This window comes from Carlito syrichta, unplaced genomic scaffold, assembly GCF_000164805.1.
Source record: "Carlito syrichta isolate Samal-C Ts95f unplaced genomic scaffold, Tarsius_syrichta-2.0.1 Scaffold301636, whole genome shotgun sequence".
Classification (NCBI taxonomy): Eukaryota; Metazoa; Chordata; class Mammalia; order Primates; family Tarsiidae; genus Carlito; species Carlito syrichta.
Genome location: NW_007245732.1, coordinates 209,278 through 222,759, shown reverse-complemented (window position 1 = coordinate 222,759; position 13,482 = coordinate 209,278). Strand labels below are relative to the sequence as shown.

Sequence of the window (13,482 nt, the reverse complement as noted above, 5' to 3'; positions counted from 1 at the left end):
GGGTTGTCACACCTCACAGGCATAAATCAGGCAGTATCTTTTTTGGCACTATTGATGGAAACTAACTGGCTCCTGCTACCCCTTCCCCTAAAATCATCTCCTATGGCAGTATGAGAAAGGGAGGGTGGGATGAGGGCTCCTTTCTGCACAGGAGGGGCATGGACAAGGGAGAAGCACTCACTGGGGCATAGTCCCAGGCTGGCCTCCCCTCCGAAGCTACAATTGCTTGTCCATGTCTTTGTCAGATCTGGTGGCAAAGAGGAAACGCTTATGGCAAAGGTGGTTTGGGGCATGAAAGTAGAGTTAATGGAAGGGAGGGTTACAGACAGCCTCTTTAGAAGGTGGTGTTCACTCTTCGGTCAAGTTCTACAACTTTTAGTGTTTCGTTCCCCTCCAGTTTGGTGCTGACCCTGTAAAGGCACAGAGAGGAAAAGAGAAGGATTAGCAGGCAGCTGGTAACTACAATTTCCTTTTTGTAGTTTGTAATTTGCTTTGTGGTGTGATACAATCATTCGACTGTTTCTCCTCCTTTTCCCTCCTAGTTGCAATTCTCTGTCCCCAGAGTCCCCTGGTACCAGCCCCTCTACCGGTCCATATTCCTGCTTTATCCCCACCTGAGAGCAAGCATCCCAAACTAGATGGTAAGCATGATGGCTAGATATGGATTTGTTATGAACTGCATTAGACTCGTGTATTTACTACAGACGTCCAGCTCTATGCTAAATTCTGGGAAGGAGAAGATAAAAGGATGAGGGTTGATTCCTGGTTTAGAAGAGCTAATAATCCAAAGATGTTTAACAATGAACTCATTTAAAATAACAATAAATCTATAACTGGAAACAGATACGTGATTAAAATGGTATAACAGCCTAGATAGTGTATAGACATTCAGAGGAGGACTAGGAGGCTTTGTTATCTGGGCGACATCACAGAACAAATGGGATTTGCAGGGGGCCTTCAACAGCCAGGAGAACAGGAGAGACACTGGCATCATGAGCTAAGTAACCAGGTAGCCGAGTCTTCTAAGTCTCCAATGTCAGCCCCATATCTTCTCTAAAATGAGAATAATACAAATGCCTTACCACCTGGGGTAGTTAAAAGGCTCTATAAAATGCCAGCTGAGTAGTCCTAACCCAAAAATCTGAAATCCAAAATCCCAAACTTTTTGAGTGCTTGACATGACACTTACAGGAAGAAATGCTCATTGAAGCATACTAGATTGTAGATTAGGGCTGCTTAACTGGTAAGCATAATGCAAATATTCCAAAATCCAAAACCTGAAATACTTATGGGCACAAGCACTTCAGATAAAGGATACTCAATCTGCATCATATCTGAAAGTACGTAAAATAGCAAGCACTATACATGCTAAATACACATGTTTGATGTACCCATTTAAGAGTACATAGCTATGAACCTTCCCCTGCAGGGTAAGAGGACGAAAGTTGAAGAATTGGAAACAAAGTCATTTCCACTTATAATGGAACAGGATTATTTCTGGGAGGCTGTTGCTTAAAATAACTCACAGGAGCAGAGTTCAGCAAAATCACCAACACACTGCACACAACCAGAAGCCTGCATGCAGACCCAGGGGCCTCCCCTACCACAATTACAATACCATGTATTACTACAAAAGGCTCTGTCCTCAGAACTAGCTAAGAGCATCAACTCATGGAGAATTGGAGAAAAATGCAGATCATTTCAAGATGGAATGCATACATGCCCAGTGCCTCTCAACAGTGTCCTTCAATATAAATATATAAGTATATAGTTACAAAATATATGTGCTTTTAAAACCATACACATATGTGGACACAAAACACAATATTTACTCACTAGTTGGAAGGAAGCTAGAGAACATGCCTCGAAGAGGGATTTGCATAGCGAGCACACACACTGCTTTTCCTTCCTGGGACTTGGAGGGGAAAGCAGAAACAGTGGGAGGAGGGATTCCAGCCCCTGCCCAACTCCTGGAGCCACCACGGCCAGCTCCCCACTGATGCGGCAGACACGGGGGCACACATGCTAAGTCCCTGTCCCATCCCTGCTCACGGCAGTTGCTGGCCAGCAACAGATGCTCCTGAGCTCCAGGTCCTGGATACAGGCCCCAAGTGGGCCAGGGACTAGACTGGGACTAGGAGAGCCCACTTCCCGCACTCCAGGTTGCTGACTCACAACCCACCAACAGTGCGCTAGAGAAGTTGATGCTGTGTCTCTATGACTCACAGGTGCTTTTGTAGCTCCAAGAGCACTGACTTCTCCAGGCTGGTTTCATTTGAGATGATGAAATGGGGAAGATCCACATCCGGACTGGACTCCAGCCCTGACACCCTTAGCAGAGAGGAACCTCTATCCCAGCCCCCAACCTCCCCGGCAGAGGCTGGGTTGGATGGCTCCTCTGGGGGAGAATGTTCCTCATAGATCAGCAGGTTCCTGGATCTCACTGAGGACAGAGCAGAGCAACAAGGTGTTAGCAAAAGACCACAGGGGTCCAACAGTCCCCTCTCTCCAGAAGCTCAGGGCTGGTGGCTGATGACAATTCCTATATTCTTGTTGCCCAGGACTGAGAGTGCCAACTGGATCTGGCTTGCTATAAAGGCTTCAGGGTTTCAGAGCTTGTGCAATGAAAAATTATACCAATTATACAGTGCTGGAAGAACAATACAAAAAGCAAATAAACACAAAGCAAACTACCACCCCCAATGCTTTGAAAATAAAACTCCCCTCCTCACCCATCCATAAGCATCTAGGGAAAACGATTCATGGAGAATAGGAGTTAATACTTAGAGATGTCCAGACGCAGCTAAAAGAAAAAACATTTCCAGGGAGATGAGTTACAGGGCATTTTCATTTAGCTACCAGAGAGAAGACACAAAGCCAAAGCCATAAATCAAAGGCAGAGACAGTCTCTGTTGTTTTATAGGACAGTCACACAGCTAGATGGCTCTGTAGTAATCTTCCATGAATTAGAAACAATGCTCCCATTGGCTTCCAATTAAATTTAGATATAGTCCTCTGTGGAAAAAGAATTTCCCAAGAGGCCACTGAAGTCATTTGCTTGGCATGCCAGCCCTCTGTCATACACCTGGCAGGGATACACCTGCCTGGCAAAGACCACAGACATTTCAGAATGGCACAATTGTCCCTATCCCAGATCCAGCACAGTAGCCCCTTATCTACAGGGGACATGTCCCAAGACTCCTAGTGAATGCCTGAGATCGAGGACAGTACATAGAATTCAATGTATGAATTGTTGGAAGATACAAAATTCAGACCATAGCATCCATCCAATCTGTGTATTCCTTTTCCTTTATTCTCAATGACTGACCAACAAGGCCCAACCTGCCAAGATAATGTGGGCATTTACCTCTTACTCAGAACAGTGCAAGCTCATGGTGAGTTTCCTATACATACACGCATACCTCTGATTAACAGATTAACAATACAAACAATAACATCGAACAATTATAATGATATCCTGTAATAAAAACTACATGAATGTGGTCTCTCTCACTCAGGTTCTCTTACTGTATTATACTCATCTATTTTCGGGCTGCAGTTGACTATAGGTAACAGAAACCTTAGAAGGCAAACCTTAGAGAAGAGGGCATGACTGCACCCCCTAACTCCACATTCATTCCTATTAGCATGTGTGTTCGTGTACATGTTCCTTAATCACCACCCCTTATCTCCTACATTTTTATAAGAGATCATTGATCCAGGTGAGACTATCATATATTCATCTAACACTCATGTCTCCATGAGTGTTAGATGAATATATACATCTAAATAATAATGTTTTGTAAGAAAAACTGATGGTTTAATTTCATTTTACAAACTCTTACTATGGTCACAAACAATTTCACCCAGTGGAGGCAGAAACACAGAAGTTCTCTTGAAATGTCACAGAAAGCATAATCCTCTTCCTTTCCCCCATCTACTTCCCTCCTCCTTATCAGAACTGTAAAAGAGGATGTCAGAATTGATCAGGAAACACAGTCTAGAACAGCAGTTTGCAAACTGTGCTCCATGAAGCTCTAGAGAATTCCTAGCGATGCCTCAGTATAGTGAGTGACGGACCAGTGGGGATGCCAGCAACCTGGTGCCAGAACTCATATGCCTCTTTCTTCCCTTCAAATGAACTGGCTTCACTTTTGCCACTTTTTAAAAATTGGAATTTTCACATATGATTCCTTTCAGAAAGCTGAGAAGGGCCAGCTATAGAGAAATGAACCAAGACATGCCCACATTTCTGAGCACTGCCTTACCAATGGAGGCTGTGTACGGCTCCTGCAGGGAATGCTGGCTGGGCAAAGCCATCTTGGTAGCAGAAGGGTAGGGCCCATAGCCCTGAAAGAAGCTGCCAAATGCCACAGCAAAGCACAGCACGACGACCTGCAGGGGAAGGAGAGAACACAGGAGCTGTGGATCCAGGCTCCACAAACAAAGCTTTAGACCCACCATGCCTGGGAAAGCCAGGGAGACAGACTCCTCTCTGTCCAGAGGTCACATCACTGGAGTGAGTGGTGTAGTTTCTCCAATGGCACAGCACAAGCCCTGGGCAAGTTGGGAGAGACTGGAGACGGAGGAGCAGGCTGGGGCAGTTTCTGCTACCCCTTTGGGAAACTCACCATGAGACAAGTGCCCGTCTGTGTGCCGGCTAACTTGCAGGTACGAGAAACCTTGCCCATCACCAACGTCTGAAGTTTCTGGAGTTGCTGAAGAAGGGTCCTGCCAATGATAACAAATAACAGTCATGAAGGGAGCTGAGAAGGAAGTGATGCTTTGTGATGATCTCCCCCCACGCTCCAGGAAGGGTGCTGTGACTTTGTGCCTGCATTTGAACAGGGCACTGAGGGACAGTTTCCTCTGGAAGAAGATGTGCAGTACCTTCTAGCACCATTGTCACAGAACTCACTGGGGCTCAGAATCAGCCTTAACACTTAACAGCTGTACCTGAACTTGCACTGTTCTGAGTAAGAGGTAAATGCCCACATTATCTCGGCAGGTTGGGCCTTGTTGGTCGGTCATTGAGAATAAAGGAAAAGGAATACCCTGATTGGATGGATGCTATGGTCTGAATTTTGTATCTTCCAACAATTCATACATTGAAACCCAATCCCCGAGGTGACAGTATTAGGAGGTGGGGCATTGGGGGGGATGATTAAGTCATGAGACTGGGGTCCTCATGAATGGGATCAGTGCTCTTATAAGGAGCTGAAAAGACTAGAATTCTTCTGTTTTACCATGTGAGGACATAAGGAGGGGCGCCTTCTATGAACAGGAAAGCAGGCCTTCACCAGACACCAAATCTGCCAGCACCTTGATCCTGGACTTCCCAGCCTCCAGAACTATAAGAAATTCATTTCTGTTGTTTACGAACCATGCAGTTTTTGGTATTTTTGTTACAGCAGCCTAAATGGACTAAGTCACTGTTGATTAAAAGAACTCAGCCAATTGATGAGAAACACTCACAAAGACTTAAGAAAGGAGAAGAGCAAAGAGAAAAAAAAAAAATTGACCAGCAGAGAAAAAAAACTGACCACCAGGAATGACCAGAGGTGGAGGCTGTGTTGGAAATGGCAACAGTATCACTGAGCAACAGACACTCAAAGGCAGACTGGGAGAGGAAGGTAAAGAGCAGAGAAACAAGAACAGCTGTTTAGGACAGGGCAGCCAACAGCCCCTTGCACCTCAACTCTGAGGTTCTTGAAGGTGCTTTAATCTTGTGGCTCTTGAAGGCACATGGCACCTCCATAGTCAGAAACAAAGCAAAAATACCAAAGAGCAAAGAGGTCTGTCCAACTGGGCCCTCACACCCAGGGCCAGGGGTCTTAGGAACCATCTTCTTTTCCAAGAAAAGGCAGAGAGCATGAGAGAGAGAAAAAAAGATGTTTTATCCCTAAAATTGGACAACTGTGCATCTCCTTAAAAGGCAAAGATTTAGGAATAAGAACAGTCTTATATACTCTGCTCTGCGAGATCAGGACACAGAAAGAGCAGATGGTAAAAATTCTTTGCAAATTCTGAACACTGGAAGGCACTGAAGAGGATCTAACAACACAGCCTCCAGAGTTTTGGTTGCAGCCTCCAGTTTGAGTTTGTGTTAGCAGGTCGAGTTGAAGTTCCCCTTCACCCTTATCCCTTATTCCCAAGTCCAACACACATGGCAAAGTGGACAGATTTTATGAGTAGATGCTTCTTCTTGAGTCTCATGGATTTTCAGAAAATTTGGGCTGTGATGTAATAATGTTAGAGGGCCACACAAGTTCATCAGCAAGTCATTTGTTCACAGAAGAGTTCTGGGCTTTCACACGTAACTTGTTTCTCATTAGAATCAGCACCCTGCATAGCTTTCCCATGCTAGAAGGAAGCAGATGTTCTCCAGAGTTTGCAACTTCTCCTTGGCAAGTACCAATGAAACAAGTTCTCCCAACTTAAGCAAATTAAGGACAGCTGGCCATAAGAACAACTGTCTTTCAGCAGTTTAAGTGGCCTGGGAGTGGTGAGAGAATGGAAGCAGTCCTCAGCAAACAGGGCAGAGGCTCTCTGGACCCCAAAATTCCTGCTTCTACATGTGGTTCCATCTACATCACATTTTTGCCTGATTTTAATTTAAGCAACACAAATTCATCCATGAGTAATATCATTAATTTAAATGCTAGTTAATGCGGAGGTCTTTTTGTACTTAATTGTACTTTTTTTCACTTCTGGTTATATAGAAGTATGATCACATGCAGTTTAGACCTGCCTTAGATTTGTATATATTCAAGTACCATTTTCTTTCAAAGCATTTTGTATGCTACTCAAGGCTGAGAAATACCAAGCGCTCGAGGACTCCAAATTTTATACTTAGAGAAAAGGTTTGCAACAAACTAGTCCTATGACGCAGCACCTCTTCTTCCTCATCCAACCTCTCTCTTCTCCCAGGACTTCCCCAGAAAACCCCTTCCTGCCCACAGAACAGCTGCCTTCCAGAACAAAGGGCTGGTGGCATGCTGCAAGCCTGTGTGTGCTCATCTACACAGCTGAGGTTCTGCAGGAGTGGCACAGGTTGGATTGGCCACCTCCTGTGATGCCAGCCCCAAAGTCCTTGCTGTGCTCTGGGACAGATTCATGGGTGTGCCCACAGACAAGAAGACAAAGCACATACCCTTTCCTCTCCTATGCAGGCCCCCTTCTATGATACCAATTAGTTCCAATGAGTTAGGTCTTTGCTGCCAGCTAAGCTATGGAAAGCTGTCTCCCTGCCTACTAGGCCTGCCGCAGAGCTACCTTTAAGTGATGGCTGCTGAGTTCCAATGGGCACTCCCGCTGCCTGTGCGCCCGTGGCCTCATGGGCTTTAGTGGTGCTCTGTGCATGAGTGGATAACATTTCTCCATCCAGTCTTCAGTTGGGTGGTACTTTTCCTGATGTTCTCAAAGATCCCATGTTCCTTTTGTTCCAAAGTCCTAAGGTGTTTTGTAAGTGAAATGACCATTCCCATTTTATTCGACAGTCCTTGTTTACCCACAGTCATGCCATATTTCCTCCCTGGCCCTCTTCTGCTCCACGCCTGGTCTTCAGAGTGTGAGTGGCTGGCCGAGAAAATAAATTCTACGTAATATTCAGAATCACTTCTCCCTTCCAACTTCTGGCTGAAATGGCTTGGCCTAGTACCCCCTTCCCTGTCTCCTAGGAATCCCTCCCCAAAACAGACTGCCAGCAGGCCAGGTATACCTAAAGCCCACTGATAGAATTCCTTAGGCTCAAATTGTGACACGTACAAAGTGCTCCAAGTGTGGAAGAAGGACCAGTTAAGCCTGGCTGCAGAAAGCAGGGAAGGTTCATGTTTCCTAACTATATGGCACTTCACTTGGCATTCATGGGCACATCCTTTCCAAACTCAAAGATGATTATGTGCTGCATCCACTGCAAATGAAAATGGTTGCTTAATAGTCCCTGATTTCTAACAGTGTATATCCAACTCTTTAAGATGAGCAAACATGTAGTTTAAAATACATATCTTCAGTTTAAAATTTTGGTGGAAGGCAACAGTGACTAATAATGTGCTGCTTGCTGATGCTTCTCCTCCTTGAGTTGGAGAAAGGAAACTGAACTGATGGTGAGAATGGCAATACTCCAAGGCCCCGTCAATCAGCAACACTGAAACACTTTGCCAGGAGAAAGTGGGTTAACTAATTCACTCCCAAAATCCAAATGATTACTATGATCCAAAAAGTCTGGGAAATTCACACACATTCACATAAAGAAAACACTCATTTTCATCATAAGGAAAGAAAATGAACTGTGACAGAGTACTGAGTGACCACTTATTAAATTCGAGGAACTACATATACTAAAATACTTGGTGACTGTCTCAAAGTCACATAACTGGAAAGTAAAAGACCTAAGATGTAAACAAAAGTCCAACTGACTCCACAGCTTGTGTACTTTCCAATGTGGTAGGGCAAGGTGCCATAATCCATAACCTAATAAAATTAATAACAAAACATGTCCTAGTTAAGCAGATGTTCTTTAACTCCAGTGACATTAATGTCATACTGACAACAGCCCAACCAAGAGAGATGTCCAGTGTTAGATATGGAAATGTGGCTATTAGAAGGGACAAAGCCACAGATGCTTCCACAACAAAGACCCATAACAAAGCCCATTCCAATGGCAACAAGAGGCACATCAACAAAATTTAAGTAATAATACACATATAACAGTCATAAGGGCGGGTATATCTTGTGTGGCATCTCTCTAGAGATACCAAAGATAAATGCAGATAACAGATTTTAAAAAATCAAGGCTGCCCCCTGTCCTACTTCAAATGTCAGGAAGTCAAATCTCAGCTTTATTTAGAGAAATGGAATATATGAGACCTATCCCTCTGTCAAACACCACAGAAGTTGATGGGTGAGGTTCTGAAGGCAGAGGCACCAGCGTTTAGATCACAGTACTGCTGCTATGTTCCTTTAATCAAGTTACTTAAGTTCCATGCTTATGCAGCTCATCAGATGAATTCCCTTGACCATATCAGTTAACAGAATAATGAGAGATTCCCTCTCCTAAGGTAACCCTGGGTCTGTTGAAGAATGCCTGCTATTTCTCTGCACCAATAACAGATGAAACCAGCCCTTTTTATAGGAAAGTCTGTAACTTCATAACTGATATGTTGGTCTGGGATGATGTGGTAACTCTCTGATGTCACTGGGACAGATATCACTGCCTGCAGCCAAAGAAACTTGGATGACAGCTTCCCCCCTGCTTGCATGAAGGGCTGGGTGAGGAGAAGACGGCCAGCAGATGAAATGGAAACGAAAGCTATAAAAAGTCAACCAAAGCAAAAGACAGATCCAGTGGTGCCTTTAAAGCTCAGTATAAACTCTCTCTTTATCATTGTATTTTAAAGCACCAGTGATCATGGCTAATTACAGCTTAATGAATTCTTGGGCTTCCAGGAACAAAATCTTAATTTAGAGAAAGGAATACTCTTAGCATACGTTTATCTGGGCCAACAGATTTTTCACAACTTGTTAAATTGGAGTGTCCAACACTTGATTGAAAATGTAGATTTTGTCCTGTGGTGAGATGTAAAAAATAAACTTAGTGGCTATCTTCATACAGCTCCTTGAAAAAGAGCAGTCAAAGGCAGCTGTCAGGCTTGCCCAAAATAAAGCATCACCCTGAATCTTGGGAGGCATATAAAGGAAATTGGGCAGAACAGTCAAAAGTGTCCAAGAGTGTGAGACACAATCTTACAATAACTGGGAAGTGCATCAACAGCCTCATATGTTTTCTTTGTATTTGGTTTAATTTTGTTTTCTTCTGTTTCCTTTATTCATGAGACAGAGAGAGCAAGAGAGAGTGAGAACAGTCCTATGGTTATTGCATGTTGGACTCAACATTCAGGAACCTAAATTTCCTACTGGAGAGAGAAACCAGAACCCAGCAAAAGGAATACATTGGTGGTTCCCAATTACTTGCTGTGTGGGGAGCTGCAACCCAGGCCCTCTCTGTGGACACACTTTCATCAACTCTTGTAACACACTTTACTCAGAAGTGGATCTCTCTGGCATATGGTGTGTATATGCACAGATGTGTGTATGCAAACCACTCTCTAGGTAAAACAGCCTCCTTCAGAGATGAAGGAACTGTTTCACATCTTTAGGGAAGTACCCAGAGAAACCATTTTCAAGTTCTAAATCATGACCCATTAGTGGGTTGTGAAATCAATTGGGTTGTGACTGGTGTACTTTTTTTAATTAAACAGAATCAAACAGAATACATAATGTCAGAGGGGATCAAATATAGTAAATAACCATTAATGTGTGAAGCATTACATTTGTTAGGTATGTAGTATGCACATATATGTCCATGCGGTTTGTCTAGTGTGTTGTTTATACTACATGACATGTAAAATGATTATACAATCAAAAAAGCCTGAGTGTCACTTATCTATTGCACACAAGCTAGAAACACACATACACACACACATGCACACACACACACACACACACACACACACACACACACACACACCAGGGAAATCAGGTGGCCTCATGATGAAATAGATGAGCATCATGTTCTTCTGAGGCAAAATCCCACTTGACTCCCACCCCACCCAAGCCATCGGAGTTGATGCCTCGGAAGCTCTGAGGCTAGGAGAAGGTGTCCAAAAACTGAAACTTCTACCTCAAAGTGGGAGTGGAGAGAGAGGAGGCGGGGAAATACAATGTTAATAATTACAAGTTCTACACATTTCATAAGTACATTTATGTGAAGAGAATCATGAAGTGTCTCAAGGACTTCTAAATACAAAAGTGTGTCATATACAAAAGACAACCACATGAGCTAAAACTCCCAAACTGAATAAATACTTATTTCTCATGATCCTTTACTTAAGATTTGAGGGTTATTCATGGAGCTCTGGCCTAAATGTTTTTTTTAAGTATGAATTGTCTCTCTTTTCTTTCTGTGTAATTGTTATGCTACTGGAGGCATATTTATTTTGTAAGGACCAGAGGGCATTTCTGAAATATCATATCACCTAATGTGCTAGAAAAACAAAAAGAGTTTTAGGATGTTTTCTGAAGCTGTGGAATTTTGAACTTTACCACTAAATGACACTATAATGCCTTCCTAATCTCTCTGGGGAACTTAGTCTAGTACCCAACAATCTTTTGAAGTTTGGAATATTTCCAAGTAAAAAGAAAGCATATACTCTTTATACAACCAGAAGTTAGAGATAATGGAGAAATGAAAGGCAAATTAAATCAAGCTAAATGTCTACAGAAGAGTAACTTGTGTCATTCATCAGTCCTCAAATGACTACTTTATGTACAAAGAGGACCCAAAAAAGCCAGAATTATTTTTTGGAGGGTGAACCCCTTGTAGTACAGGCTTCCTTTCTAGGTAAGTGCTCTAGTAACCCATTGGCAACAACGTACCAGCTAGCATTGTTTTGAGATGCTGCATTCGGCTTCTGTGAAATTCTTTTGGAGATTCTTTCACACAAGTGCCTATTTCATGACGGTTGATTTACAAGTGTATCTGCTTACACTGTGCTGAGTGTACAGCAGTTTTTGACTAAAAACAGCATGACCCCAATGCCCCATCCTCCCCATTCACCCAATCTCACCCTAAGCAATTTTTTTGTTTGTTTGTTTCCCCAAATGAAAAATGTCCTCAAAGGAAAATATTTTGCCAATGTGGAAGAGGTGAAACAAAAAACAGCAGAAGTGCTAAAAGGCATCAAAATTGAAAAATTCAAAAACCGAGCACTGGCAAAAGTGTCTTGATAGGTGTATCACATCAAATGGAGAGTACTTTCAAGGTGACTAAATCGTAGACAGGTAAGAATAAATACACAATCTTTTATAAATAAATTCCAATTTTAAGGAGTTCCCCCACCCCTTGGACAGAGGGTAAGAGGGTGTGGGCCTGGCAAGTTAGCATCTGCCTAAAAGAGAAGAATTCACACACAGAAGACCACAATAATGTGTAGGGAGCAAATACAGGAAATTTGTGCAAATGGACACAGCTGTGTGGACTAAGCAAACAAATGACGTGAGCAGAAAGACAGTCTCAGCCCAGCAGACGAAGCTAAAAAGACCTTTACAGGAATCCTGTGTACATTTCAAAGAACAAGAAAGGTGGAGTTAGAGAGAAGGACTATAGCTAAGAGGAAGGTCAAGGAGGAAAACAATAGAGACAGATGTGAGACAAGAAAGTCCCTTACTTCTGGGGAAAGAGTACAAATAAAGCCCACATGTCACACATTCTAAGCCAGGCAAACTGCCCTCAGGTGCCCCCAACTCCTGCTCCTTAGCTCCTTCTAAGGCCAGTTTTGAATGAGAATTATTGGGCTGCCCAGGGTTCCTTGCCGAAACATGGTAGTGTAGGCAGAATTACCCCAAACCATAACCTGCTCCTCTCCTCTTCCCATCCCTGGCTCTGCCCCATACCACTGGGAACAGACAGTCTCTCTGGATCTTCTTGTGCTTCTACATGCTCCACTGGGATGTATAAAGGATTGTTTATGGAGCTGGCAATCTGGACAGATGAGGTAATAGCTCCCCCTGGGCAAAAAGCAGGCTTATTGACTGCTTGCTATAAAAGCAGTGGTTTCTCCAGGCTCAGGGTTCCTTAGCCATGACTCAAACCCCCTAAGAGCACACAACACCCACATGGACCTACCCTGGAACTTGGGGTCAAGGAGAACCAATGAAAATATGCTGCTGCTTATGCTGCCTGCTGTGCTTCAAGTAATAAAGTCCTTTGTCTCTGACCCAGGGATATCATGTCTTCAATAAATAGGATCCAACTGAATCCTAGACCTGACACACTATGAAAGAGCTCATGCACACACCTGCTCCAGTTCAAACTCCATATGCAGCCCTCATAAGGAACTGCTCTCTGGTCACCTGTTTAGCCTGTGCAGAACGGATTTGAGGTAGAAGTTAACACAGGCCCTGGACATGGACTAAGGCCCTTTGGGCAGAAAATTCCAGTATCCATATGAGGGTATGGTGTTGAGGGACAGGATGAGAGCTGCAAATGGACACATCCCCTTGGCCCTGCTGACAACTGATTCCATGAAGAGAGATATGGCTAGAGGAGAGCCAGAGTTGGGTTGTCTAAAACACTGTATTTAGAGAAAGCAACACTTGCATCCAGGTCTAAAGCTGGCCCTTGCTGGGGCAAGATAGTGGTCCTTTAAGAGAGTGACAGGCACAGTGGCAAGAAAAGTCAAGGTAAGGACAGATTTAAGGGTTACGTGGTTGAATTCTAGTCCCTGTTCTACCTCTAAATGTTTACATGACTTCAACCTTACCAGACCTCAGTTTCTCCTTCTGTGTAATAAAGTGATTAACAGTTAAATAGAATGGTTTCCAAAGTGCATTTTAAGTCTATGCTCCTATGATTCTACAAATCGGAGTTAGAGGGGAGGGACTGTGGTTCTTAGCCCTATAGAGGTCTGAGAACAAAGTAAG

At 43.5% G+C, this 13,482-nt stretch overlaps 1 protein-coding gene across 1 annotated transcript in view; it reads right to left on the bottom strand.

Annotated features, from left to right (window-relative positions):
• Positions 1-5: 5 nt before the first annotated feature.
• The window catches only part of CREB3L2 (cAMP responsive element binding protein 3 like 2), a 124,765-nt gene continuing 111,288 nt past the window's right edge, over positions 6-13,482 (bottom strand). The window contains exons 9-12 of the mRNA XM_008055028.1: positions 4,632-4,731; positions 4,269-4,395; positions 2,227-2,443; positions 6-410 (exon numbers count right to left, since the gene is read on the bottom strand). Of these exons, the coding sequence (XP_008053219.1) occupies positions 335-410; positions 2,227-2,443; positions 4,269-4,395; positions 4,632-4,731 (520 nt within the window). The 3' untranslated portion in view covers positions 6-334. The remainder of the gene's footprint in view (positions 411-2,226; positions 2,444-4,268; positions 4,396-4,631; positions 4,732-13,482) is intronic.